The following is a 27,831-nucleotide window of genomic DNA, read 5'->3' as shown; positions in this document are numbered from 1 at the left end:
CTAGAGAATTCTGAGGGTGTTGGATCCCTGGGGCAGTAGTAAGATTAGATGTTGAGATTCTAGCTCTTCTGTGGTGAAGGGAGGCAGGTTCTCTGACCAGCCCCAAGCAGCAAAGTTTAGACAGAATGGTGGCAGGCTCACAGGAGGCCTTTTGACATCTGCAGGAATTATGCCTCACCAGGATCTTCTCTCACACTAGTCAAGCTGAAAAGGATCCTGGCCTGGCAAGTGAGAAGGGACTCTATGGAGAGCAGGGGTGGGGCAGGGCTTGTTTTATGGTAGGGGAATGGCACTTACGACACTCTGACACACAGATGTCCATGCGTGAGTTGAAGAGGAGCTGATTCTCAGGGCAGAAGCAGCCCTCTGCCAGCATCCCAGTTGAATTTTGCTGGATCCTAATGTGAGGAGGAGCAGCAGAATATACAATCAGAAGTCAGGTAGCACCTCTGAGAGCCAACTGTGAACATCCCAGGGAGTTCTGAGATGAGGGTACCCACATGCTCAGTATCAACTATTCAGACATGCCTGGGAGGCCAGCTGCTACCTCCACATTCCCTGTCACTCAGGTGGCACTCACCTGGAGCTGCAGGATGCTGGATGCAGGGGTCCACAGGGCCTGTACTCCTTAGTGGGTGGACAGGAGAGGTCTGTGGGCACAGAGAGTGTCATCAAACAGGTTCAGAAGAACCAAGGAGGCTGGAGCCCTAAGTTGGATGTTTCCAGCTTACCACACAGCCCTCCAGTGGCATTGCGCCAGTTGGTGCATACACCCTGGGCCCGGCATAGTGCTGCATAGGCCTCCAGGCTCTGGCAGAGCATTTCAGTAACATTGGCATTGCAGTGGTCACTGACACAGGTTCTGAAGAAGGCATCTGGAGAGATGAGCTTGTGGCACTCGGCGAAGACCCTATGACAGTGAGTGGTCAGGGCTGGGAGTTCAGCAGAGAAGCTGGCCAAGGAAACTACTGCCCAAGCCCGCTACCCCAGAGGCCAACTCACTGGCTCAGCATCAGCTCACAGAGAGGTGCAGAGGGGCATGGGGTGGAGGTCACTGGGGTCTGGGGAGTGGTGCTGGGGGAAGGACTAGGCTGAACTAAGCAGTCACTGCTACTGTTCCCAGGCACCAGCCAGTCTTTGGCCATGTCCTGGCAGTCAGAGGCTATGGTGCCATCAGGCCGGCGGCAGTCATCTGTCTGGCTGTTTGTGCAGGTACCTGGTGAGTAGGGCAGGGATTATATCAGCTTCCACTGTTTCCCATAGACCTGTTCATTCCCCAACTTATGGAACCAGAATGAGCCAGGTCATGTCTACTCACCACACTGGCCCTCAGTATTGTTGCTGAAATATCTATAAGGCAACCATATCTGGAAGATGTCCCCATCAAAAGTGATGCTGGTGCCAATGGTGGGAATGTTGATGCTTATTGTGGTAGCCCCACTCAAGGACACGGTCACGCCATTCTTACTGAAGCTTGACCGTATCCACATCTGGTCCCATATAATCTAGGGATGTCCAGAAGGAACCAATAATCAGAGGGCCATCATGCTACTTTAGGAGTTCTCTCTCCCAAACACCAGGGACATTCCTATTGTCTCCCCAATCTAGAGCTTTGCCTAGGCCAGCTCCTATAGGCCATTTCTGCAGAGGGGAGAATGTTCTTGGTCCTCAGGGCTTTTCATCTCTGTGTCACCCCATATCTAGATCTCAGGTTTGCAATGTGGTATGGGGCCCCTACCTATCACAAGACTCACCAGGCTCTCTTCCTTCCCACTGTTAGTGGTGGTGATGGTGAGGATAATCTCCATGGAGTTGTAGTACACACTGAGGGCACGGGGACAGAAGGTGACATTTGTGGTAGCCCCACAGTAGGAGCTGTGGGCAAGGATGCTCAGGTTGCCATGGCGAGGATGGATCTCTCTCATGAGCACCGAGGTACAGTTGTCCAGGAAAGTATAGGAGGTGCCATCAAATGTCAGGTAGTGTGAGTGCCCCCATCCACTGCAGAAGCCTGTGGGAGACTACAGTTGAAGACTCATTCCTCAACTCTGTTACCCAGTGCCACCTCAGGAACTGTTACCTCAGGGGAACAGTTGCTACATCTATAAAATAGGTGTCTCCCAAACTAGATTTATTGTGAATATGATGTTGGTCTTAAAATGGGACCATTCCAAATTACCTAGATGTCCCTTGAACCTAATGACAGTATACTTATAAATGATAGAGAGACATGGAGCAGAAGACCATAAGAAGATGGAGGCAGAATGAAGCGATGAAGCCACAAGCCAAGGACTCCTATAGTCCTTAACACAGAAAGGGAGGAGGGATCCTCCCTGGCCTCCATAGGGAGTGTGGCCTTGCCTGGTTTGATCTGGCTCTAGCTTGGGAATGGAGGACCCTGAGAGTTTGCAGTTCTAAGTCCCAAGTTTGAGTCATTTATCACTCAGTAATAGAAGTTGTCATCAGTAGCACAGGAAAGGACTCACAATGTGACTTTGCCACCCTGCCTCTCTCTGGTTATAGCCCCTGCCTGTGGCACATCCATGTTCTTTGCCTCCCTGTACACACTGCCCACAGGCTAACACAGCATTTATGTGTGCTGTCTGAGATTGGCAGGGCCTGAGGTCAAATGCCTCCGTGCTGTCCCATCTTGCTGAGCTGTCCCATGCTTGCCCTCTGCTCACATTCACACTCGTAGTGGAAATGGCAAGGTTCCTGGTCCCACACTTTGATGGGCAAGTGCTTGTTGACACAGGTGACATTGTCCACAGGCTCTGGTTCTAGGAGGATGATTTGGTTGTTGCCCTGGCACTTGGCCACTGTGCAGTTCTCCAGGGTCCAAGACTCATTCACCTGAGGAAGAAGACACACAGGGTGATCACCTGGAGCTCGTGTGGAGACTCGAGCCCTGTCCTGTCTGCAGCTCTGGGTTCCTACAGCTCTGAATGCCAGAAGGCAGCCTGTGTCTGCTGACCAAGATGCCAGAGCCTGTGCATCCCTCTCAAAAGGAGCTCCTGGAAGGCAGGTCACTGAGACAGGCCACAGGGCTAGGGTGCTGCTGAGCATTAGCCATGGCTCAAGCCAAAAGCAGTTGTCCCTGACAACCCAAACCCACACCATATTGGAGGGAGCTGGAGAGGGAAGGGAAACTCACCTGCCGAGGAGGGATGGCATTATCACAGCCAGGAAGCAGGGAAGGCAAAGGTGCAGGGGTAGAGGACATTGGAGGTGAAGAGGAGGGGCAGGTACCCTGGAAGCGGTCAATATCACAATACTGGTTGCAGATGGCATAGAATTGGCAGCCAGCTCCATCAGTCTTATTGTAGATGGTATCACCTGTGAGGGAAAGGACACAAGAAAACATAGCAACACCCCAGCTGAAGAGGCAGGCTAGTGCCAGGGGGAGGCATAGGGTCTGAGGGGTAGCCCAAGGGGAAGGGAATCTTGTTCAAAGGGCAGGGGCTAAACTTTGTGTACACAAAAAGTGCATAGCTCGAAAACCTGACAAAGGAGATACGGTAGGGAGAGCATGGACTTTTCTACTCACCAGGTAAGAACAGCTGTCCAAATGCCTGACAGAAACAGGGTGATGGGGAAGGTGCGTGGCTGGAAAAGACAGTAGGCCTGGTGGTACTGAAGACCGAGGAAGAAGCAGTAGGCACACTGAAGGTCACCTGGCTGCTGGGGGAAACTTTGGGACTATGAGGGGTCCCTGAGGTTGAGGAGGGAACCACAGTGGGACCAGTGGCTATAGGTGAAGTCTCGGTGGTCAACATTGCAGAGGTGTGAGTAGATCCCAGGGAAGAGGAGTGGGGTGCGCTGGAACTAGTGACCCCAGGGAAAGAAGTTGTGGTATTCAGAGCCAGGGCAGTGTAAGTAGATGGTAGGTGAGAAGTAGAAGGGGCAGTGGACATGGTGGCCATAGGTGGCGTGGTACAGTGGCTATAGTTGTCACAACAGAGGAGGCGCACGTGGTAGTTGTCACAATACTGCAAAGGTCCCGATTGGTTGATATTTTTGCATATCAGCCCAAATCGCACATCACACTGGACCATCTGCTCTAGAGTTTCCAGGGGCCTGTCTGGCTCCTTCTCTGAACGGCACTGGATGTCCTTGGGCTGATCACAAAAGATATAGCCAACCTCACGTAACACTGCATAGACCTCAAAGTCCCCGCCTCTGGGCCCAGGGTTAGGGTAGTCTGCATCAAACCACTCAGTCCATTTGCAGCGAGGTGCACAGCCCGTGTCAGGAAGTGTAGACCATGCGGATGTTTGGGTACCTGGCACTGAAGAGCTGGCAGGACTGCTAGTCTGAAAGGTGGATTCAGTGCTCAAAGACACTGAGGCCAGGGGAGTATGGGTAGACCAGAGCGGGGATGTATTGATGGTGCTGTAAGGGGTGTTAGGACAGTGGCTATAGTCATCACAACAAAGCACACGTATATTATAGTTGAAGCACATTTTGAAATCATCTGTCTGGTCCTCATTTCTGCAGACCAGCCCCGTCTCCAGGTTGCAGCTTACTACTTGGCCAATCTTATCAATGCTCACCGCAGGGTAGTTCTCTGCCCGACACTCAATTTTCTCAGGGGCCTGGCACATCTTCTTACCAGAAGCCCTGATGTTTTCATAGGTCTCCATGTCCCCTTTTACTACTCCCGAGGTTGGCGAGTCCACATCAAACCATTCAGTCCACTTACATTTGGGCTGGCAGTGTGTTGTGCCTTGGGGGGTGGTGGCATTAGTCACAGTTACTGGTAGGGTAGATGTCATTGGTGTACTGGTGGACAGCTCAGTTAGGCCTGTGGTCAACTCTAGACTGGTGGACAGAGATTTTGAGGAGGCAGTACCAGCTGTGCCCGTTATACTTGTCCAGATTCCAGTGGACGAGCTTCGTTGTGTTGTCAAGCTAGGAGTTGACTGTAATGTCTCAGGCAAGATCGTGGATGTTGTATGGATTGAAGAGGCTCTTCCTGGGCTGCTAGTTTCCGTGACATTCGAAACGTGTGGGGCACTTGTACTGTAGGATGTAACAAGAGTGGCTGGATGGCTAGAGCCTGTTAGACCTCTTGAGATGCTTGTTGCTACTGTGGTGGAGGCCGAGTGAGGACTCGTCACAGCCAGACTAGTGTTGGGAAGAGGCTCAGAACTCAGGGTCTGAGTGGCAGTAGTTGCTGATCCCGTCATCACTGGGGCCGAACCTGCAGTGGTGGCAGTTCCTGTTGTTGGGACCGACCCTGCAGTGGTGGTAGATACGTGGCAGTGGCTAACACTACAACAGAGCACCTTGATCAGGTAGTTGTAGCACATCGGGAAAGCGCCACTTTGGTCCTTGTTGTAGCACACCAGACCAAAGCTGACATCACACTTCACCTTCTGTTCCAAATTGTCCACGTTCACTCCGGGGTAGTTCTGGGCCATACAGATGATATCCTGAGGCTTCTCACAAACTTTTTCTCCATTGGCCCTGATATTCTCATATGTCTCTATGTCTCCTCCATCAGTGCTAGATGTAGGGTAGTCTACATCAATCCACTTTGTCCACTGACATTGGGGTTGGCAGGTGGTGGAGGAGGTCTCAGGGCTGCTGACTGACTGTGTGACTGTGCTGGGCCTTGAAGTAGACCCAGTCTGTGTGCCAGGTCCTGCTGTGGAGCTGGCCAAGGGGACTCCAGGGATCTCTGAGGTGGTCTTGGTATGGGGCCCTGAGGAGAGGGTCTCAGTAGCTGTTCTGGTCATGGAGGCAGCTGTGGTTGGGTTTGTGGTAGTGCTTCCATGAGGAGGATTGGAGGGTCCAGGAGTGGTCAGGGAGGTAGAGAAGTGTGACTTGCTGATCAGATCCCCACTTGTTGCTGTGGCTGAAGATGTTGTGATATGGGACCTACTAGGCAACATAGAGTTGCTTTTGGAAATGTCATTGGTGATCAGTGTTTGAGGGTTCTTCGTTGTCATTGTGGTAGAAATGGGATGGATGGATCTGGTGGCCATGGTTGAGGTACTAGAAGGGATGCTATTCCACAACGTGGTTTTTGTTCTAGAGAATTGTTTGCCAGTGGAGGTGGTCGGCTTGGCTGTGCTCGGAACGTTGGAGGAGGCTGTCCATGAACTTGTGGTTGGTTTACCTGAGTGTGGCTCTTTTGAGGTTTGGAGAAGGCTGGTGGGAGAGGCTGGAAGCGTAGAGAGACTAGAGACAGGGAAACTCCCCGTAGTCCTAGTTGTGGTGATGGAGACAATCTTCTCTGTCCTAGGGGTAGAGGGTCTGCTTTGAGTTGTGAATGAAGTTGAGGGTTTTGGCTCCTCTGATGGCCACTTGCTTGTGGATGTGGAGACTGTGCTGGGAAATCCAGGTTCTAATGTGGAGGTAGTAGACAGTGGTCCAGTTGTGCTGATACAGCTGGTGTCTTCCTCACAGCAGAGGACACGGATATGGTAGTTGAAACAGGTTTGGTTGTCGTCCTGCTTGCTGTTCCTACAGATGAGTCCAAAGTCCACATTACAAACCACCTCCTGGCCCAGCTGCTGGAAGGACATGTTGGGGAAGAGGACGGCCTCACATTCGATGTCCACGGGTTTCTTGCATACCTCGATACCTGTCTTGTTTTGAATATGATAGTAGGTCTCAATGTCTCCTCCAAACTGGCCAGGTTGAGGTTTGTCACTGTCCAGCCAGTCTGTCCAGGTGCATTGAGACTTACACCTCTTGGATGTGGTCCCTGGGGTTGTAAGAGCCGAGGAGAGACCAGTGGTTAGCAAGGATGAGGTTTGGGTCTCCCTGGGTGTGGCTGTGGCTACAGAAGAAGCTGTGGTAAGAACTGTGGTTTGTCCAGGGGAAGAAAATGACTCTGTGGTGCTGGTGCTGGTGCTGGTAGGCATGCTGGACGCAGGCCAGGAAGAATGTGTAGCTGTCCCAGAAATGGCAGTGGTGGCAGTTCCAGTCGTTGGGACCGACCCTGCAGTGGTGTTAGGTGCCTGGCAGTGGCTAACACTACAACAGAGCACCTTGATCAGGTAGTTGTAGCACATCGGGAAAGCGCCGTCCTGGTCCTTGTTGTAGCACACCAGACCAAAGCTGACATCACACTTCACCTTCTGTTCCAACTTGTCCACGCTCACTCCGGGGTAGTTCTGGGCCATACAGATGATATCCTGAGGCTTCTCACAAACTTTTTCTCCATTGGCCCTGATATTCTCATATGTCTCTATGTCTCCTCCATTAATGCTAGATGTAGGGTAGTCTATATCAATCCACTTTGTCCACTGACATTGGGGTTGGCAGGTGGTGGAGGAGGTCTCAGGGCTGCTGACTGACTGTGTGACTGTGCCGGGCCTTGAAGTGGACCCAGTCTGCGTGCTGGGTCCTGCTGTAGAGCTGGCCAAGGGGACTCCAGGGATCTCTGAGGTGGTCTTGGTATGGGGCCCTGAGGAGAGGGTCTCAGTAGCTGTTCTGGTCATGGAGGCAGCTGTGGTTGGGTTTGTGGTAGTGCTTCCATGAGGAGGATTGGAGGGTCCGGGAGTGGTCAGGGAGGTAGAGATGGTTGCCATGCTGGACAGGGAAGTCCTTGAAGTTGTTGCTGAGAGCGTATTGGTAGTATGGGGACTGCTGGAAGGCAGGGAGTGCCCTTGAGACGTGGACCTGGCAGTCACTACTGATGGGATGCCAGAGGATTCTAGACTCTTGGAATGCTGAGTGCTCACTGAGGTGACTGTGAGAGGAGTGGTGGGTGGGGACGATACGCTTGTGGTCAAGGTCCCAAGGGTGGGCATCTCTGAAGCATCTATATTGGAGGTGGAGCCTGAGAGAGACCAGGTCTCAATTGAACTAGTGCTGGGAAGAGGCTTGGAGGACAGGGTCTGCATAGTGGAGGTGGCAGTTTCCGTCGTTGGGACCAACCCTGCAGTGGTGGTAGATACCTGGCAGTGGCTAACACTACAACAGAGCACCTTGATCAGGTAGTTGTAGCACATTGGGAAAGCGCCATCCTGGTCCTTGTTGTAGCACGCCAAACCAAAGCTGACATCACACGTCACCTTCTGTTCCAACTTGTCCACGCTCACTCCGGGGTAGTTCTGGGCCATACAGATTATATCCTGAGGCTTCTCACAGATGTTTTCTCCATTGGCCCTGATATTCTCATATGTCTCTATGTCTCCTCCATCAGTGCTAGATGTAGGGTAGTCTACATCAATCCACTTTGTCCACTGACATTGGGGTTGGCAGGTGGTGGAGGAGGTCTCAGGGCTGCTGACTGACTGTGTGACTGTGCTGGGCCTTGACGTGGACCTGGTTTGTGAAGTGAATGCTGCTGTTGTCCGGGAGCTAAGCACTGTGTTCTCATTGGTCTCTTTCACTGTTGTAGTCCAGGTAGGGTGAGACAGGGGGAGGCTGCTGACTGAGTTTGTAGACAGCATAGGAGGTGAAGTAGGTCTGCTGTTTGAGGAAAATGGCATTGTTTGCCTTGAGCTGTGAATTTTATCCAGGGATGTCTCTTTCTCTCCTCTGGTCCAGGACTGTGATTCTGAGGATGCTGTATGAGTGGTAAGTGTAGGCAAAGAGGGTCTTCTACTGATGTCAGGCTGGGAGTGAGTGGTACTTATGCCCAAAGTCAGAGAGGAGCCACAGGGCACATAATCACAGCACAGAACCCTCAGCTCATAGTTGTGGCACAGCGGGGGGCTCTGTTCACTGTTGAAGCATCTCAGCCCAGAGGATGGGTCACAGTTTACCTTCTGACCCAGCTTCTCTAAGTCCACGCTGGGGAATTTCACTGCACGGCATTCGATGCCAACAGGGGTTTGACACACCTGGTGCCCTTTCTTCCTCAGGTTCTCAAATGTTTCAAAGTCCCCACTTGACATGCCAGCCTCTGGATGGCTCTCATCATACCAAACGGACCAGTGGCAGACCTCATGGACACACACAGTAGACACAGTGGGAGCTGAGCCTATGCAAAAGTGATAAAAAAAGGCCCTCTTTAGTTCCTCTGACCTCAGAAACAGAGGGCTCTACATCTTTACAAAAGATAGGACCCATCCTTGACCTGAATCTAGGACCTACCAGCTAACCTGGAGAGAGCTCACTGACTGAGGTGGGCTACACCAAAGACAAATGGAACCTGGGCATTTTGTGGTCTCTGGTGGCAGTCCTACCAGCTCTAAAGAGTCTTGGGGACCAGAAAGGGAGGGGTGAGGTCATGGATACCAGGCAGAGCCTGGGCTACCAGACAATGGATCAGGACCCAGCATGTCTCTGCAACTGGAGTCTTTGACAACTTCCCTTATCCCAGATGTGGCCAAGCCTCTCCCTAGGTTAACATAATAGTGTAGAGTCCAGGAGCTCCCAGAAAACCTAGTATGGGCTTACCGTTTGTGGCAACAGGTGCCGGAGTGGTGGTGAATGTAAATGGTGTGGTAGATGGAACTTCATGGCACACTTCAGTTGTGCGTGTTATAGTTCCATTGTCTTTGCAAATGGCTACTAAGCAGGCGCCGAGGCCATCCGTGGTGTTGTAGATAACATCATTGTAGTTGTAGGTACGGCCCTCATAGGTGCACGTGCAGGCTGGGGATTATATGCACTGGCTTAGCTTACTCACCCTCCAGCTTTTCTTCAACCCCAAACCCACAGCTTTTCCTTACCTGTAAGGTTGTAAACACACTGGAGGCCACCAGGGGTACAGAGGCTAGAGGGAAGACAGGGGCTCTAAGGATCTGTGGGCAACCCCTAACTAACATACTTTTGCCCTCCCTGTCCTCTCCCAACCACCCTGGGTCTTTACCCTCCCCCCCCTGCCCCCGTGGCTCCTTTCTCACCAACTCTGGCAATTCTCAGCTGTAGGGACCTGTGTGCCAATGTCATGGTAGTTTCCATTATCATCGTAGCAGCCACACTGGGCCACACACTTCATCTGGTCCTCATTGAAGAAGGGCTGGCTGGGTGGGCACTGTGGGTAGCAGCCTAGAGCATACAGGGGTTTATCATTTGACTTGCCATACTCTCAAGCATGTATTCATTTACTCAGCCTCCAAGCAGTGGCAGAGAACCCCTAGGACATTGGGTCTGCCGTAAAGGTACCATGCATGGGTTATGGGCCCGAAGGTTACCCCCTCACCTTCCAGGCTTGGCAGGTTAACGAGGCAGTGTCCAGTTGGGTTCCGACAGGTCTTCAGACAGGGGGCTCCACAGGGCTGATAATGCCACTCACATTCCCCATGAGGGTTGTAGTAGTCACAGAAAAGAGCTGAGCAAGGAGAGCAGAGCTAAGCAGGCGCCTGCTAGGCCTCATGCTACGTTGCACCCAGATGTATAAGCCTTGGGCTAGGCAGCCAGCTTCCTTGGGTTCATCACACACACACACACACACACACACACACACACACACACACACACTCACATCTCAGAGTGGCCAGAATCCAAGCCAGAGGGAGGTATAGAGGCTGCCACCCACTTCATCCCCAGTCCCACCCTTCAATCCCATAAACAGAGCCCCACTCACGGCAGATGTCTGGTGTCCTCCAGGACAAGCACACTCCCACATCACGGCAGGCCTGGGCATAGGCGGCCACAGCAGTGCAGAAACACTCGCAGTCACCTCCTGAGTCACAGGCACACACATCATGCACACAGGCTTCATAGTATTTTGTAGAGTCCACCTGGAATGGAGGGGCCAAGGTGCCATTCAGGGAGGACAGCAATGTCTACCCAGGTCATGGGGAAGGGTATAGAGCTAGCCATAGTCCAAACCCACACTTAGGGGAATCCTGATCTGGTACTGTGGCTGCTCCCAGAGTGTTCCAAGTGGAAATGGTCTAGCATCACCTTTCTGATTCACTAGTATAACTGCATACTTACACACCTGCATACCCATAACCTGCTGTTTGTGCACCCATATGCCTGTACCTGCTCACCTGGCAGCTTGTACACCCGCCTGAATACCTGAATATGTATATCTATCTGTACCTATACATATGGCTTACTATACATATACCTATCTGTTTGGCCACTTGTGCACCTGCTTATAGATGTCTATCTGCACACCTACATGCCCACCTGCCTGTACAGCTGTTCATTTGTGCACCTGCACACCTGTGAAACTGTATACCTTCGCACCCGTGCACATGCGTGAATGCACACCAGTGCACCTGCCTACCCGTGAACTGGCACACCTGTCCATTGGTTTTACCCACCCTCCCAACCACTTGTATACCCACCTGCCTGTTGACCTGTGCACTTTCCCTCCTGCCCATGCGTGCACCCATCCGTCTGTCCGCTCGCCCAGATGCTCACCTGTACAACACTGTTCACCTGCACCTGTACTAATACTCACTATCTATCTATCTGCCCATCTATCTGCCTGCCTGTCTGCCTCCCTGCATACTCACCCATACGATGGCTCTACCCCCTGTATCTACCCCGCTTTCCCACCCGCTTCCTTCACACACAAGCACCTGCACACCTGTACACCTTCACTAATGCTCTGCGGGTCCTTTTACTTGATCTAGTATGATCTGCAGGTTTTAGACCTGCAGGGCACGGCACTGTGATTTCAATTCTGTCCTTGCACTCTTGCTCCAGTGCACTGGCCTCCGTCCTATGTCTGCCTTCCCATAACTGACTCATTCCCTGGATTGCTATGATTGGGACCTCTGGCGGCCCCCTGGTTTGCTTTTTGGTGTGAGCCCCTCCCTGACCACCCTCCTGACTCACTCCTGCAGAGAATCGCCGAGAGACAGCAAATTTCATCCACCATCCATTTGAATGAGTTGGTTCCCAGAGACTGCTTGACCTTCCAGACCCCTACAAACATGCTCCAAGGAAGTAGTGCATTGGTTCTCAACCTTCCTAATGCCGTGACCCTTTAATACAGTGCCTCATGGAGTGGTGACCCCAACCATATTATTTCATTGCTACTTCATAACTGTGAGTTTGCTTGTTATGAGTTGTAATGTACTGATATGTGGGATATCTGTTACATGACTCCCAAAGGGGTCACTACCTGCGGGTTGGGAACCACTGAAGTAGTGGGCGGTAACTACTTATCCGGCATTTTTTAACTTCCAGACTGGCACAGCTGTGGGACATGTGGTTAACTGTCTAGTTTTGTTGCACTGTGCCAACTGGAGGACCCCAGAGTGGACTCAAATTCTTGCTTTTGCCACCAAGGGCACCTCCCAGTCAGCTTTTTCAGGCCACAGTGAACCAAGATATAGAGAGCATGGTAACCAGAGGGACCCCTGTCCACCTGCTCACAAGGTTGGTGTGGTGACCGGAGGTGCTCAGCACAGGTGAGTAGCACTGGCTGTCCATGGTCCATGAGCACTTTCTGCTCATGGCCTGAAAGCCCGTGTTGTGGAGCTGCTTTCCTAGCTGGACACTTGAGTCTCAGTTGTGATAACAGAAGGTAGCCTTTGGAGGTCTAGTGAGACCCAGTTACCACTTCCTCTGGGGGAATCCTGCTAGTGTTTCTGATGTACACTGGATAGGCCGGGGGTTCACCCAGGAAGATGATGACAGTAATCCACTGAGACTCATGGGTGGTGACTGTAGTCAGGGGCTGGTCCCAAAATAGTGGAGATGACTCCATGATGGATATATGCATGAATGCCCACTCACCTTGTGGAAGATTTAGACCTAGAACTTCAAAACCCAGAGCCGTGGAACATGTGCTCTGACGGGGTCAGGATGGCCCTCAAGGGCCTGCTATATGCCTAGTGCAGCAAGACTCAAGTCCTACCAGGAAGAAGCAGGCAACTTCAAGTCCTGTGAATCAAGGCCAGGCCCTACCTGAGAGTGACAGGTAGCAAAAGTTGCACTGTTGATGATGCTGCATTTTTTCTGGGCCCAGGACTTGCGGTAAGGGTTGGCAATGCAGGGGTCCTTGGGAACCGGGGCATCCGGGCAGGATGGGGAGAACTTCCAGCTGTTTCCAAACTCCAGCACGTCGCCCACCACAGACTGGCTGCGTGTGGTGAAGTCATTGATGGCATTGTCGTCAAAGTTCCCACACAGGCCACAGACCCTGCCCTGCAGACACCCGAGGAGAGAATCCTTAGACAGTTAAGTGAGGTGGCATAGAGCCTGGCTTGGGAGTAGAAAACAGGGAGAACCCATTTCCCCTGGGTTGCATCCAGTGAACTTCCAAATGAATGTTATACAGGAAGTGGGTCCTGGGGCAGGAGGGTGAACTGCACGTATTCTCTATAGAAGACTGTCTCTGCACAGGCCTGTGGGCAGGGCTAAGTCACTGATCATGATTCTAGTACACCCATTATTCATTGCCATCTTAACTCATCCCTTTTGGAATGTGGTGTTGTGTGTGCCCTCAGTGACCAGGGCTTTTCAATATTGATCAACCCTCAGTAGCCTTGCCAGTGTCCAGCCTTAGACCTGTCAGAGCTGAGCCTAGAAGCAGGTTGCTCAGTGGCCACACTTGCCTTGTAATGCTGCTGCAGCCGGACAAACACACTGGTCTTCCTGTCCCAGGACACGACTATCCCACTGCGAATCTCAATGACCAGGAAGATGCCCATGTATCTGATCTTGTATGGAGGGTCCCCACTCGGCCCTCGCTCTACCACCTTAAAGTTCCCCTCGTGAAGGATCAGCTCGTAGCTCTGTAGACGGAGAAATACAGGGCAAGGGTTTCAGGGAGCTGGGCGAGAAAGAGCTTGCCTGCTGTGGCAGATGGAGAATTACTGGGTGAGGGGTGGAGAAAGTCAAGGTACATACCTGCAGGTCTCCAAAGACACACATGTGCAGTGCTGTCTCAAGCCATCTCCCACCTACCTCAGGTGACCTGATGCTGCCTTCCTCCATGGAGGAGGGCTTGGCATGCCAAGCCAGAAGCTCTGCTCTGTGAATTCTGACTTTGCTCAGCTAGAACTGGGGCACTACTGAATACATCAATAATTCCAAGAACCCAAAAACAACATTACTAGAAAAATAGCCATTGGAAGATCTTGAGGTGGGTTGTCTGGAATTACCTGGGTGTCCCCTAAGCCTAATTAATATCTGCCTTGACATGACCTGAGACATATAGACATGGAACAGAAAGTCATAATTAGTCTGACTGGAGTGATGCTGCCACACACCAAGGAATCCAGGAGCCCCTAGCTCAGAAAGGCAGGAAGGGTACTCTTGACCAATATGGAGCAAGGTCTTGCTAGCCTTGATCTAACTCTGGCCCAAGGATAGAAAATGGTAGAATCTGCTGTTCTAAGTCTCAGGTTTGGCCTCTTATTATCCTGTCCTTGAGAATACTTTCTGGCTGGAGAACCAGGAGTGGAGCTGCAGAGGGAAGGAGGCAGTTCCCGTAGCTACAAATGGACCAACCTCCACAAAGATCTTGATGGCCTTGGAGCAGGTGGTTCCCGTGGTCCCACAAGGGACATTCTCAGTGACAATACGGAAGGTCCCATCAGTACTGGTGTTGCCTCTGCAGTAGTCCTAAGAAAGGAAGAGATGAAGCTCTGGTCCCAGCCCAAAAATAAGTGGTGGGAAGGACAGAGAACGGTGATCCATTAGGAGGGTCCGGGAACTACACACCTGAGCCAAGGTATACTCGCAGCTGCCTTCAAAGATGTAGCGCTCACCATCAAAGGTAACAAAATGGCCATCCCCGTAGGCCACACATGCACCCATGCAGGGCTGGTTGGTGCATTCCCACCGGCGGTTCCTGCAGGTGCTGAGACAGGAAAGGTCATTGCTGACTAAGAAATTGTCCTCTGAGACTGGCTGTCCTGGTCCTGTGCTAGCAAGCCACTGCACTTGGGGAATTAAGCTAAGTATACATCAAGCTTTGCTCATGTGTGGGTGTGTTTCCAATCACCCCAGGCTAGATAAACAGCCTTTCCTCCACAGAATGGGGTCCTATGAGTACCTTGGCTCCAAGACACATGCCGAAGCCCCTAAAACACCAAGGCTGTCTCTCACCAGTGTCCCTGTAGATACCTCTTGACCCCCTCTGAGGGTCCCAAGACTTACCAGTTATTGCAGTCTACCCAGATGATCTCCCCAGGTCTATAGGTGGCCTCATTGTGTACACAGGGGCAGTCCTCCTCAGCGACACAGCCCCCGTTCCCATCTGCTACCAGCCCTGCAGGACACACGCAGCCCGAGACACACTGTGTGCTGAACTGGAGGCACATGTTGGCTGGTCAGGGACTGAAACAGCAGCCTGTTCCCCCATCCCTATTAGGTTTCCAGGACACCAAGCCTGAACTGGGAATGTTCAGGAGGAGGCCATTCAGGGTCAACAAAGACCCAAAGCCATTGGCTACCCAGTGATATTCCCCCTTCCCACTCTCCCTGTAGATTAAGATGGTAGATGAGGGTTGCCATTGGAACCGAGAGGACTCACACAATCCACATCCAGGGTGTGGCAGCTTCTAAGGCATTCGGCCCCGTGGTCACCCACTGAGGCATTGTTACAATTCAGGTAGACCATAGGTGCCTGGCACTCTGCAGAGGAGAAGCATGTGAGAGAGGCCTGGGGTAGGATATCCTTGGCCCCTACAGTCTCCCAAAACTGTCTTACTGCAAAGATGGTAGCAAGCTAGGGTCTCACCTGGCCTTGGGCTCTGCCCAGAGCATCCAGACTGTGTGGACCTACCCCAGAAGGTATAACCCACAACCCCCAAGAGCTCTATGGCTACACTGCCACAGGCCTGCCTTCCCTAGAGCATCATGGCCAAAGAACAGGCTGGCCAGGGTGGAATGTTACCTGTGTTCTGCATCAGGGCTCCCAGGCAGGCCAACTTCCCGTTTGTACACGAGCTACAAGAGACAGTAGTACCCCTGCACTGGGCCCAGTGTCTCCTACATCTTAACCCCAGTACTTCCCATACCCCACCAAGGTCTGGGTCTTCATAAGACTCCTTGCTCCTCCCAAAGCCAAGAGGGTACCTGCTGTTGGGGGTCCTTAGGAAGACCCTGGACCTCACATTCCCATACACTAAAGGTTGAGTCACCATCCTGTGTTAATACTAGGAGATGGTAGTGCCCTTAAGTAGGGCCAAGTGGGAAGAAGTTAGGTCATTTAAAGGGGACAGTGGGACCTTAACCCTATCCTGCCCATTCTCTCTTCCTTGCTATGTGGTGAGTTAGGTTCTACACATTCTTCTACCCTGATACACTGCCTTACCACAGGCCCAAAGCCATGGGTCCACTCAGTCATATCACATTATGGGCTGAACATACAAAGCTGTGATATAGTCATAGAAAGCTTGCTTACACCATGAGTTGTAAAGGAGCTGCCTTTGAGGCCAAGGAGAGAGTAGAACTTCAGCTGAGAACTGCTTGTGAGTGCTTCTGCGATATCACAGGACCCCCAGAACAATCTCCCAGCTGTTTCCCAGGGAGGGGTCTGAAAGGTGCCCCCAACATCCGACATGCCCAAGTATGTCTTGAAACCCTCAGTGAGGAGGCCACACAAACTTTCAGGTATGGAAGGGCCAGCAGCTAGAGATCCCACTGACACAGACCTGGGAGGGTGGGGGAGTGTGTGAAGGCAGTCTTCCTTACCACACCACACCGTTGTCCATAACAACCTCTCCCGGAGCCACCACAATCCCATGGAAGTAGCAAGGGCATTCCTCCACTGGCACACAGTGGTCCTTGTCATTCAGGAAGGTGCCTTCGGGGCAGGTGCAGCCATCCACCGTCACAAAAGGGATGCTGCAGGTGACGTCGGCCTCACTCAGAGAGCGGCAGGTCGGCTGGCAAGAACTCACTGAGTAGAAGTAGTCCTTGGTCTGGGGGCAGTTGTTCCTGTACTTGTCTATAGGAAGAACAGGGACGGAGAGGTCAATGACTGGGCCCAGCCCTTGTTCTTCCCTGCCTCAGATGAGGACATCATTGTTGACACAGCAGGATGGCACACAGAGGGATGGCACTCATTAGGCATGGAACAGCAGACTAGTAGTTACTGCTGCCAGGGGTCCTAAGTGCCCCCTGTGCCACAGTGGCAGGATCCCGGTGGCTAATGTGGGGATGTATAACCTGTGGCAAAGCCTCCGTGGGCCCACCGCATACTCACAGCAGACTTTGTCCCTCCAGCCACTGAGCAGCACACCTTTGGCAGCGCAGGCAAACACATAGGAGGACAGGGCCGCACACATGCAGTCCTCGCTGTTCTCACAGTTGCATGTGTCAAACAAGCAGTTCTGGGAGACAGGATATCAAGGAGTCAGGTGCCTCTGTCTCCTAGGTTCCCTTGTTGTTCATTAAGCTTTCAATATCAACATCATCAGCCAAACCCTGGTCAAGGCTTGGACCTGTGGCTTCCCAGCAGGAGCCACCCTATAAAGGACTTTGACAACAGTGTCTTGGAGGAGTGGCTTGGGCTTGGCATTAAGGACAAAGTCAGGGGCCACAGGGCAAGGTGGCAGCCAGAATAGAGGCCAGACCTGGGGTCTGGGCATAGAAGCTAGAAAGCATGAAGCCTAAGGCAGGAGCCCTGGGAAAGTCTTCACAAGACAAGGGCAGGGTAAACTTGTATCTGAGGTGTCATTCTAATTGGGTTTCACCTAGGGAACCTGGATGGGATGGGCAGAAAATACTGAGGCAGAAGCCAGAAAAGTTCAGGAGGGAGTGTCCAGCAAGGTGTCATGAAAGTGGGTTGGTAACCTAGAGACCCACCCTTGGGGGTCTAAAGTTTAGGGCTTTGTTTGGAGTGTCATTTAGAGTTGAGGTATGTCACCCCCCAAGGTTTCTCTGGAGTGCTCTGTCCCATGTGGATGAGGCCCAGTATAGAAAGAAACCCTTAAGGGGAAACCCATGGATACAAGGGCTACATGAGGTCACCCTGCTCCAGCCCCTGCTGTCTTTGCAAGAGAGACGTACACTAAGACCATGAAGGACCCTTCTGAGCCTCAGAACTTTTATTTTTGGCTTCTCAGTTGGTGAATCTTTTAACTGCCCCATGAAGTACACACCAGAGTGAGTAGTGGTGGGTGAGCCTCGAGAGTCCAGCCTCCGAGGGCTTTCATACCTGCCCCCCACCCAAGGCCAGCGGATCATTGTCTCACCGAGTAGAAGGGCACTGGGCTAACAGTGGCGTGGCAGGCCGAGAAAACTCCTGAGCTTTCCGTGAGCATGGAGCACCACTTCCGGGCGAAGTTCTCTAGGAGAGGGAGAAATGTGGGCTGCCCCTCACCTGCTTCCCAGAGCCTGTTCTCCTCTGTAAACCTTAACCCTTTATGCCTTCCTGTCTACATGGGGGGGGGGGTTCTCTGAGCCCTTCCCTGAGGGTTCGTATGGCCCAGAGGTCAGGAAGGGCTATCAGAGTGGCCAATGGCTAGAGAGGGTGGTTACCGTTCTCCACACTGTATGAACAGGGGTCCTCATAGGTGTACTTGGAGTTGGGGCAGGAGGCTTGAGTCTTCCAGGTGTTGGAGAAGGCTGCTCCTGTGCCCTCCACCACCCCACTGAGGGCTGCGAAGTCATCAGCCTGGTTCAGGTTGAAGTTTCCACACAGGCCTAGGGGCCAGGGTCAGGAGGTCAGTGGGTTGTTCAACCTGGTCACTCTCCCCAGGCTGTCATCCCTCTAAGCACTGTTAAAAGAAGACTGAGAAGGAAGTCCCTGCCTAGTATTTGGTTCCAGAACCTCCCCTATGCTAACCCCCTAACAGGACTAGCCCAATCAGAGCAGCACAGCTGACTGTCTCCTCAGGCCACTCCACACGTTACTGGTTAGATGTCAGGTGTGCTGGGTGATGCTGGGGTTTCCACCAAGTCCTAGAGCCAATGCTTCCCAACCATCTTTCACACCTGATCTCACTTCACAGCCTAGAGCTAGGGCAGGCCCAACCCCAATAGTCCCATCCCCACAGCTCTACACTCAAGCCCATTTGTGCCTCACCACACATCTGGCCTTGGTAGGAGCGGTCCAGCCTGACAAACACCTGCATGAGGGGCACCAGCTGCACTTGAAGCTGCAGCCCCGTGCCCATCTGTACTATGGTGAAGAAGGATGACGGCCTGAAGATGGTGACGTTGCCTGTAAGGGGAGAGAAGTTAGGCATGCTGGGAGCCGGCCCGCCAAATAGGACAGTTCAGGCTGGGACAGGAGCACCTAAGGAAATCCTATGCCCAAAGTTCCCAAATGTGCATGGCATGTAAATGACAGCCAACTGTCCCTGATAGGGCATGGGCAGTGTGGCTAGACATGGGGTTCCCACAGAACCGGGGATAGCAGTGTTTCCCATGGGAAACACTGGAGCTGACAAAGAGCCACAAAGAGCTCACCAGGAGCTAGACTCTACCCAGAGCTGAAAGCTGACTGCCCACTGAAGGTGCCAGTCCTGGATTGCTGTGTCAAGGAGCCACACACCTGCTGATGAGGGCAGCTGAGTAAAGATGGAGTTCAGGAACACAGCACCATTGGCCTGGATCCGGATGACCTGGTATGTGGTGAACAGTCAGTACCCAAAGGGCCCATCTAGTCACTTACAGAAAGAATTCTTCATAGAATTCCCCCTCTATCCAGTGACAGAGCCAAAAACGAAGCTCAGGCCTGCCCTAGCAGGAGGTTCTAGAATCTCTCTACCTAAGTGGTGGCTGCTCCTATCTTGCAGGCTTAGAGAGGGATTGGAAGCCTCTCTTTAATCTGTTGCTACTCCATATACTTCCCTACCTCTGTCATTCATAACCCAGAATGTGATGGTAGTCAGAGCCCAGTCCTCACCATGTCCCCACTATTGAGGTTTAGTGTCACTGCTTTGAGGCAGTTCTCGGTGTCCGTCACTCCACACTTCCGAAGATCGACCAGCACAGTGAAGCTACTATCTGCACATTTCTGTCAAGAAACCCAAAATGTGTGATTGAATGTAGAATTCTGTTATGCACAACCCCTCAAGACCTGAAGAGGCTCCAGTAGTATCCTTAGTTAGCCCGGTTTTCCATAGGCAGTTTGTCATGGGGTCTGGGATGTCTTTGTCAAGCACAGAGATTCACCATGCCCTCCACCCCTGCTCTTGACCATCAACAGGACCCTAGCTGATATCTATGGACCAGATTATAGCCACACCTTAGCCAGGATGTAGCTGCAGTCTCCATGCACATTGTAGAGTTTCTCATCAAAGGTGAAGATATGGGATCCGCCTTGCACAGAGCAGGTGCCAGGGCACGGCAGGTCTTGGCACTTCCACAGTCCCCCGAAGCAGGTGCTGTGGGGAAGTCCATGAGCAGAAGGGGTACATTGAAGTCTCACCCCACATACCTCCATGAAGGCTGTTAAGCTTACCAGGACCTACAGCTGGTATTGAAGGACTCTCCAGGCGCATAAATGTGGCCACCATGGGGACAGTGACACTGCTCCAGGGGCAGGCAGCCCAAATGTCTGACATCATCCAGCACAGTTCCTGGTGAAAGGGGCAGTGAACACAGATGTCTCCCATGCAGATAGCATGGAGCAGCTTGCTGCCAAGACAACCCCAGTCCTAGGCATGGGGAAGGACCCCTAGTCCAGAATGCTGCCCCAGCCAGAACTGGTGTGAATACATTCCTCTGGGCCTTAGTTTCCCTACTTGATCTCAGGGATCCAAGAAACAGACGGGCAGATCTCTGCCTTGCTAATGATCAGTTTCCATTCTGCACTTAGCTATGGGATACAACCCCTAACAGGCCCCATCACTCTTAGGAGTAGAGAGGGTCAGCAGATGCTGGGATCAAATACTAGAGCCCATAACCCAAAGGTGGCCATGGAGGTGGGGGCAAAGAGCACAGGGCCTGCCTGGGGGACAGAAGCAGCCATCCATGCAGTGGTCCTCGCAGAGTTGAGAGCGCTGGGGGTTGGAGCAGGTATCCACACAGGGTGAGCTGCACTCTCGGTATTCCATGTTGAAAGGACATGTCCAGTCTGTAAGAGATAGCACTTGACCCAGGAGAAGTGAGTCCTGACCACTTCAGCCAGTGGGAGCCATGCCTACTGCTTGCTCTCATGTCCACTGAGGCCCCAGAAAGCCATCTCCTGGATGAAGCAGTAGGCTGGAAAGCAGGGACTCAGCATTTCTTATACAGCCTTCTCTACCCATGGCCACCCAAGGCCATTGTTCTCCAGTAGACCCTACTCTGAGTTTCTGAAGCCATATCTTCTTGCTGTGCCCAGGGACATAGCTGGGTACTCCCCTCTGAGACCAGCAGGTCCACTAGAGCCTTCAGGTATAGACTCTTCCCTCAACTCTGCCCACTATCTCCTCTCTGCCTGACATTCATGCTCTCTTAGTGGCCCTTAAGTGGTTCTCTCTACCTTGTCTTCCCAGCCATGTTTTAGGCTCAAGACTGGCCCTTAGTAAGACCTTGGGCTATCCTCTAGTGAGGGTACTAACTGCAGAGATCAGGGCGCCTCCAGTTCTGTGGGTGGCCCCCTGCATGGGCACACTGGCGGGAATATTCAGCAAAAGTGGCACATGGGCAGGTGGGGCAGCGGCACAGGTCCTGGACACAGGCATCCAAGTACATGTTGACATCTACCAGGGGGATGCACGTGTTAAAGGCTGGGCCAAGCAGGATGTGACGGCAGAAGTCCTCCTGGAGAACACAGAGAGGCTAAGCACCTTCTGACCTTCTGACCCTCAAGCAGGATTGTCATGACATTTGTAGTAGGGACTGTGCCCCTCCAAGGGCAGAACAGGAAGCCCCTCTTCCCTGAAGGTTCCTTCCACCCATAAATCCATCCATCTCTCTGTTTATCCATCATCCATCCATCAATTCATCACCCAGCCACCATCTATCTGCCATCTATTATTCATTCATTCATTCATTCATTCATTCATTCATTCATCATTCATCTGCCCATCCATCCATCACCTACTTCATCCATCCATCCTCCTTATTCATTTTTCTACTCAGTCACTGTGAACTTGTTATGTCTGGGTACAGAGCTCTACTTGGCTCTGAGGGAATGACCCAGAGCTCTGTTTCTCCCATCTCCTACTCCATGGCTCCAAGACATGCTGACTTGTAGCTTGTGCACCAGGAGAATGCAACATGCATCCTTGTACGCTAGCTCAGAGAAGGGAATAAAGATAACACCCACTCTTAGGTGGCCTCCATAGATTCAATGCCGCTACTGAACATCTGCCTACCCCAGATAAGCCAGTCTAGGGCCAAGCTTCCCATGACTAGACAACATTTTCCCTCACTTCACAATTTAGGGAGGACTCAGGTATTTACTAGTTTCAGAGATTATGGACTCCCATCCAAAGGATGAGTTCTCCCTGCTCACAAGAGGGGCTTCTTAAGTGTCCTTGAGTGTCTGCCTTTGGGCCACTGTATGGTGATAGGCACACATGTCTGCCCCCTACACACACATCACCTGCGCACAGACACCGTGTGTGCCCTGGTGGATGAGTTGTGACTGTCCATCAAAAGTGTGATCCATTTGGACCCACTGAGAGCCAGCCTGGCCTGTCTCCCTGAGGCCCAAACAGCAGCCTCCTGGGAGCTTTCTATTCCCTGATTGTTCAGGAGCTGGAAAGCCCTTTACATCTGGGCACCCAAGGATGTTTCTCGGCCTTTGGCCAAGCAGTGCTTGGTCTTATATCAGCCTTGCACTGTTCCCAACTTTGGGGACTGTGGCATAAGTAAGGTGCTCACCCTATCTGTGCAGTTGTTGACAGCTGAGGGTAGGACATCTTGGCACTGCTCTGTGGGACCATCCAGTTTCTGCAGGTTTCCAAACTGCACAGGGGTCAGCCTAGTGTCTGCAGGAGAGAAAGCTCACAGTCAGAAGGTCTGCTTATCAGGGGCCTCTACTTGGAAAGCACATGCACGCACACACACACACACACACACACACACACACACACTTCCTTCTCTGTGTCTACAATCCCACCCTTCCATGTCCCTCCTGGACTTCCTTGATTCTATAGCCCTTAGGACCACCTAGCGTGAAGACTCAGTGACACTCACTGTGGGTGTAGAACTCATTGACAGCTGGGAGCCCGTTGAAGTCACCGCACAGCCCACACGTCTGGTTGGCATATTTGGAGTCCAGCTCCAGCTGAGGGTCAGAGAGCAGCTTCAGCCTCAGGGCTTCTCCTCTGGCTCCAGGACCTGCCTGGCAGCTTCCCACCCCACTCACCCAGGGAACCAGATAGAAGAGTCCCCTAATACTCTGTAGGGTCCTTATAATAGGTCTAGGAACTATAAGGACTCTGGGAGAGCTGCAAGGGACCAGGGGTGAGCGGTGAGGGTATGTGGCGGCCATGTGGGTCGAGGGAGACTGCAGGAAGCGTGAGTGATTCATGAGTGACTCATGAGTGACTGGGATTTTGTGAAATCTGTGGGGAACTTCTGGGGGTCTAGGAAGACTGTAGGGGTTCTAGAGGGGGGTGGGGAGTTGTGGGAGACCGTGGAAGGCTCTGGGGGGGGGCGGTCTGTAGTACTGAGAGGAGCTATGTGAGATGGTTTGCTTAAGACCTGTGTAGGACTATGCGGGGGCTGTAGGGGAGCTGAACAAATGTGCTCACCAGTGCACTATCTTCTTCATTCCACAGGAAGGTAAGGACTAGCCGGATGCTGATCTTCACATAGCCATTGTTCTTCTCCATCAGAAGACCTGCACGGCTGTAGGGCAGCTCCTCCCTGTGTAGAAAGTTCTGGTCTTCCTTCAGCAGGCACAGGCAAGGGCTGCCCTCCCCACACACTCTGATCCTGATCCCTCCCCAGAGGGGACAGATTGAGGTCTAAAGGCCAGGCTCGAATGTGCCTCTCCCCAAAGCTCAGCTCACCGATGTCCATTCACCAGGACAGAGCCATTGGAGAGCTCAATCACCAACCCCTGGGCCCTTAGGAACACATAGGTGACCGTGGGCCTGGAACCCTCAAGACCACGGCGCAGTTGGATGTTGAAGTCCTCGTAGGTGGCCCCGCAGTGTGAAGAGAAGACATAGTTACAGAGGCCAGGAAAGCGGAACACATCACCGTCGAAGGTCTTATAATGGAAGTCACCCCACGTGCTGCACACTCTCCCATTGTGTGCCAGGTGTAAGGCTACAGGGAAAGCAGATGGAACCACTGAATGTCACCACTCCATGCCCAGCTGCCTAAAGGACAACCTCCTAGTGCCAAGGCAATATCTTTGGAGGAAGGAAGCCAGCTCTCTGCCCTGTCCCACTTCCTCAGCTGCTCGAATAAAACCCAAAGACCCAGATCCATCCCTCAGCCCTTTCATTTGCTGCATGTCAGATCCCCCAGGGTGGTCAACAGATGTTCCCAGGGAAAGTTCCAGACCCTGTTCAGAGCTGTTCAGGAGCCTCATCCTGTGTCACCTTCACCCAGCCTGGCAATCTCCCTCTTGCCCCCACCCCCATACACACACACACACTTCCACTCCTTAGCCTGGCTGGCAGTAGGAACTGTCCACTTACCGCTCATGCTAGGGAAGGCTGTGATAGGTGGGATGAAGGTGACATGCCTTGTGGATGCGGATGTGGGGGCTGCAGAAGAAAGGCCAGGTCACATGGAGGTGTAGCTGAGGATATCTTTCCTGGCCACCCACCCTCTTCAGTGCCCACCCCAAGGAAATCAGGAAGCCCAGGACATCCAATTTATACTTGGTCACCCCTGGACACCCTTCACCCCCACTGAAATCCTCTCTTGCCTTCCCAGGAGCTCTTCGATTTCTGGGTGCTCTGGTCTGTGTATGCCCAGCACTGCCTTCAGGCGGGTCGGACTAGTTAAGATTTCCTATGTGATGCATGTGGGAAGACCAGTGGTCTATCCTACCTGAGCCCCATCCAAATCACTGCTACCTGTCCCATCCTGAGCCACATACCACTATACACTTTCTGACTGTCTCCGGTGAATTCTGGATGTTCTGAGCTCGCCTCTGCCTGGCCCTGGATCTCTGCAGGAAAGGGGGACACAAATCCAAAAGAAGCCATCAGGTCATGGCAGCTTCTGTAGCTCACTGTGAGACACATGGGCTGGCTCTGGCTGCATGCCAAGACCCTCCTGTAATCTACAGAAACCTCAACAGACTTGGGCCCAGTGACCCCAGCCCCATCAGCTGTAAGCCCTTTCCATGAACACCACCAAAACCAGGTGTCCTGAGCAGTTCTGGTCCCTGTAGCCCAGGTCTTCTCCCTACAATGGCACTGGAAGATGCTCCCAGTGGTTTAAAAAAGCAAATCAGGAAATAGTATTAGGATCAGAACTGTGATCCTCTATTGGGAAGGACTCGAGGCCTTTGGAAGACAAAGGCTGGCTTTGTTAGGGAGAACACAGTTAGCAGTTTCCAAAAGTGGCCTAACAGAAAGAAAGCTAAGATTCAAAGGCCGGATCTAAGAGTCAGGGCAGGTAGCAGGAGGAGTTCAGTTCTCAGTGCGGGAGGTCCACTCTCAATGACCTGGGATGTCCACTGCCTCTGGGCAAGGCCACCTCTACAGCCTGGCGGCTAGAAGCCCAGGAGGCAAGAGACCAGCCTGCTAGAGAGAGCGTCAACCTCCACAACTCAAGCCTCTGAAGTCTGATGGCTCCTTTTAAGGCCAGCACTTTGTAAGGGACCATGTCCCTGAGGCCTGCACTCAGATGGTTACTTGCTCTGGTGCCACGGGCAGCGCGGCTTCCTGTTTGATTTTCCCAGCGTGTCCAGCTGACCTTTGGAAACCGCAGGGACTGTCCTGTGCATTAATCCTTCCTCAAGGGCCCCGCTTGACTGCATTTCCCAGAGGCACAGACACTCCCTCTGTCCATCCTTGACCCCAGATCCACAGCCTCTCTCAAGTGGGCTTGGCCCAGCCTGTCTTCTGCCATCTTCTGGAGGGCCCCATGGGTAAGAATACCCCTGTCCCAAGCCTCCTGCTCTATGCCAGTCCCCCTTGGGAGGAGATCCCTCAGTCTCCACTTGGCCAGAGAGTTCTCAGCCAGCCACCGCTACACACACACACACACACACACACACACACACACACACACACACACACACACCATCTTGGTGTGTGTGTGTGTTACCCATTCAGACAAGAACTAAATTCCCTCTAAGTAAGACTTCACCCCCCTTTACCCCCAACAGTTGTCACAAAAGGACATTTCTGCAACCTGGGGCTTAATTCGCTCTTTTACAAGTGAAGTTAGTGGGGAAGTAGGGCTGGCTGTTCAGCAGGAAGGCTCAGCACCCTGATGGACAGGACCTGACACAGGGAGAACCCCAGGGGAGCAGTCAGCAGCCATCAGACAGTCCTAGAAGCAAGAGGAACAACTATGGCTTCTCTGGCTCTAAAAGAATGGGCTTGGGGATACCCTCCCCCCCACACACACACACATCCATTGTCTGTCTTCTTTCACAGACACAGGAAGCCTGGAGCTGAGGTTCCCCCTGCTCAGACTCCTAATCTAGGGAGCAGAGCCTGGAAACAAGGTGGCACTTGGGGATTCAGGCTAGCCCTGCTTGCTGACTGCTGAGCCCTGTGGGGGCCAGCTTTCAACAGTCATAGTACTGCAGGTTTTCTCGAGAACAAACTGGCAAGCAAAACAGCTCAGCTGACAAGGTCACACAGCCCACCTGATTCAGCCATTAGTTCAGACTATAGCTCTGGGTATCTTGTCGGTCTGTTCTGGCTCGGGCCCTAATACCTGGAGGTAGAATCCACTCCATGGATGCCTCTTGAAGATCACCTTGGTACCTGTGACCCCAGCAGTGAAGACCCACTAGTTACTACCCTAACTAGTAGTCTCTATCCCTGCTAGTTCTGAGACAGGCCCTTCAGACTCAGAAATACCTCTGTGGTCCGTACATTCTTCTCCGATTCCTGTTCATTTCCAAAGCCAAGACTGTCATAGGGTTTTCACTGGGGTGCATACCCCAAGACTTGGAGGACCTAACCTCTTTCAGGTACCTCCATCAAAGCCAGGTCCTTAGGCTGCTGGCATAGCTGGAGTGTGGGGCATAGGATCCAGAACCCAGAGAACTGCAAGACCTGGGACCACAATGTTGGGGACAGTGGGAGTTGCCTGTCATCTCAGCAGGAGAAATCTCCAGGTGGAGGGAGGTCATCTCTCTGGGAAGATGGTTTTGAGAGGGCGAGGGGCTTCGGCCTTACCTGCTGGCCACATCATGAGCAAGGCCACAGAGGCCCAGACCAGAGCCCAGCTCCAGCTCCTGCTGCCCATCCTGGGGGCAGTACAGAGGGTAGGCAGGAGGGACAAAGACAAGGCACTTGCTCCCTGGGGGCCTGGACTTATGTAGCCGAAGGCTTTGGCCCAGAGCCCAGTTCCCTGGCCATGTAAGGCACTGTCTACTCCCTGCACAGCCACGTGTGTTTGCTCTTGGGGAGGGGCCACGGCAGGAAGAGGCCATGGAGAAGGAAGGATTTGCATCACTGTGCCACCAGAGTGCTCCCACCCAGTGTGGCTTCTGAGAACTGGGAGGGAGCAGGCAGGGTAGAGAAGCTTGAGAAGTACTCTGGATTCGAAGCCCTGGGCCTGTGGGGTGGGTATTTGGCCAGGCAGCCCTGTGTCAGCTCCTCTGGGAGACTAGACACAAGGATCAGAGGCAGGCAAAGGGGCAACAACCTCGGCTTGTGTTTGCCCGGGAAGCTGACCCCAGGTGCTCAGCACTGGGTCCCCAAAGAACCAACAAAGTTGTGAGGGGTGGTCTCACTCCTCAAGGGTCACATCCTCAGCTCAGAAAGTGGAGGCTCAGGAATCTATGTTCCAAATGGCCAAGAACCTGTCAGGGTCCCTGTTCTGGGGATCTGAGGGAGAGGGGAACCATCACAGAATCTGAGAAAGGATGAGTCTCTGGGTTCCTGTCTGCTGAAGAGCTCAAGCACATGGAGAAAATGAGGCCCAATACTGGTTTGGGCCAAGGCAGGCCATAAGCTTCTC

At 52.7% G+C, this 27,831-nt stretch overlaps 1 protein-coding gene across 1 annotated transcript in view; it reads right to left on the bottom strand.

Annotated features, from left to right (window-relative positions):
- Muc5b (mucin 5B, oligomeric mucus/gel-forming) overlaps positions 1-27,153 on the bottom strand; it is a 31,519-nt gene extending 4,366 nt beyond the window's left edge. The window contains exons 1-40 of the mRNA XM_031384958.1: positions 27,045-27,153; positions 24,779-24,850; positions 24,372-24,440; positions 23,733-23,994; positions 23,472-23,586; positions 22,912-23,002; positions 22,597-22,703; positions 21,327-21,528; positions 20,732-20,857; positions 20,243-20,360; positions 20,027-20,165; positions 19,685-19,795; positions 19,331-19,400; positions 18,860-18,997; positions 18,313-18,477; positions 18,027-18,121; positions 17,036-17,162; positions 16,522-16,777; positions 15,722-15,774; positions 15,359-15,459; positions 14,983-15,134; positions 14,545-14,683; positions 14,332-14,445; positions 13,434-13,613; positions 12,784-13,023; positions 10,496-10,652; positions 10,112-10,240; positions 9,813-9,957; positions 9,639-9,682; positions 9,364-9,561; positions 5,078-8,944; positions 3,548-4,996; positions 3,155-3,336; positions 2,685-2,853; positions 1,755-2,011; positions 1,319-1,505; positions 1,003-1,216; positions 732-910; positions 581-650; positions 298-398 (exon numbers count right to left, since the gene is read on the bottom strand). Of these exons, the coding sequence (XP_031240818.1) occupies positions 298-398; positions 581-650; positions 732-910; positions 1,003-1,216; positions 1,319-1,505; positions 1,755-2,011; positions 2,685-2,853; positions 3,155-3,336; positions 3,548-4,996; positions 5,078-8,944; positions 9,364-9,561; positions 9,639-9,682; positions 9,813-9,957; positions 10,112-10,240; positions 10,496-10,652; positions 12,784-13,023; positions 13,434-13,613; positions 14,332-14,445; positions 14,545-14,683; positions 14,983-15,134; positions 15,359-15,459; positions 15,722-15,774; positions 16,522-16,777; positions 17,036-17,162; positions 18,027-18,121; positions 18,313-18,477; positions 18,860-18,997; positions 19,331-19,400; positions 19,685-19,795; positions 20,027-20,165; positions 20,243-20,360; positions 20,732-20,857; positions 21,327-21,528; positions 22,597-22,703; positions 22,912-23,002; positions 23,472-23,586; positions 23,733-23,994; positions 24,372-24,440; positions 24,779-24,850; positions 27,045-27,114 (10,660 nt within the window). The 5' untranslated portion in view covers positions 27,115-27,153. The remainder of the gene's footprint in view (positions 1-297; positions 399-580; positions 651-731; positions 911-1,002; positions 1,217-1,318; positions 1,506-1,754; positions 2,012-2,684; positions 2,854-3,154; positions 3,337-3,547; positions 4,997-5,077; positions 8,945-9,363; positions 9,562-9,638; positions 9,683-9,812; positions 9,958-10,111; positions 10,241-10,495; positions 10,653-12,783; positions 13,024-13,433; positions 13,614-14,331; positions 14,446-14,544; positions 14,684-14,982; positions 15,135-15,358; positions 15,460-15,721; positions 15,775-16,521; positions 16,778-17,035; positions 17,163-18,026; positions 18,122-18,312; positions 18,478-18,859; positions 18,998-19,330; positions 19,401-19,684; positions 19,796-20,026; positions 20,166-20,242; positions 20,361-20,731; positions 20,858-21,326; positions 21,529-22,596; positions 22,704-22,911; positions 23,003-23,471; positions 23,587-23,732; positions 23,995-24,371; positions 24,441-24,778; positions 24,851-27,044) is intronic.
- Between the last annotated feature and the right edge of the window lie 678 nt (positions 27,154-27,831).

Source organism: Mastomys coucha, unplaced genomic scaffold, assembly GCF_008632895.1.
Source record: "Mastomys coucha isolate ucsf_1 unplaced genomic scaffold, UCSF_Mcou_1 pScaffold21, whole genome shotgun sequence".
NCBI classification, from domain to species: Eukaryota; Metazoa; Chordata; class Mammalia; order Rodentia; family Muridae; genus Mastomys; species Mastomys coucha.
Note: the sequence above shows the minus strand (reverse complement) of the source record. Positions and strands in the feature narration are given on the sequence as shown.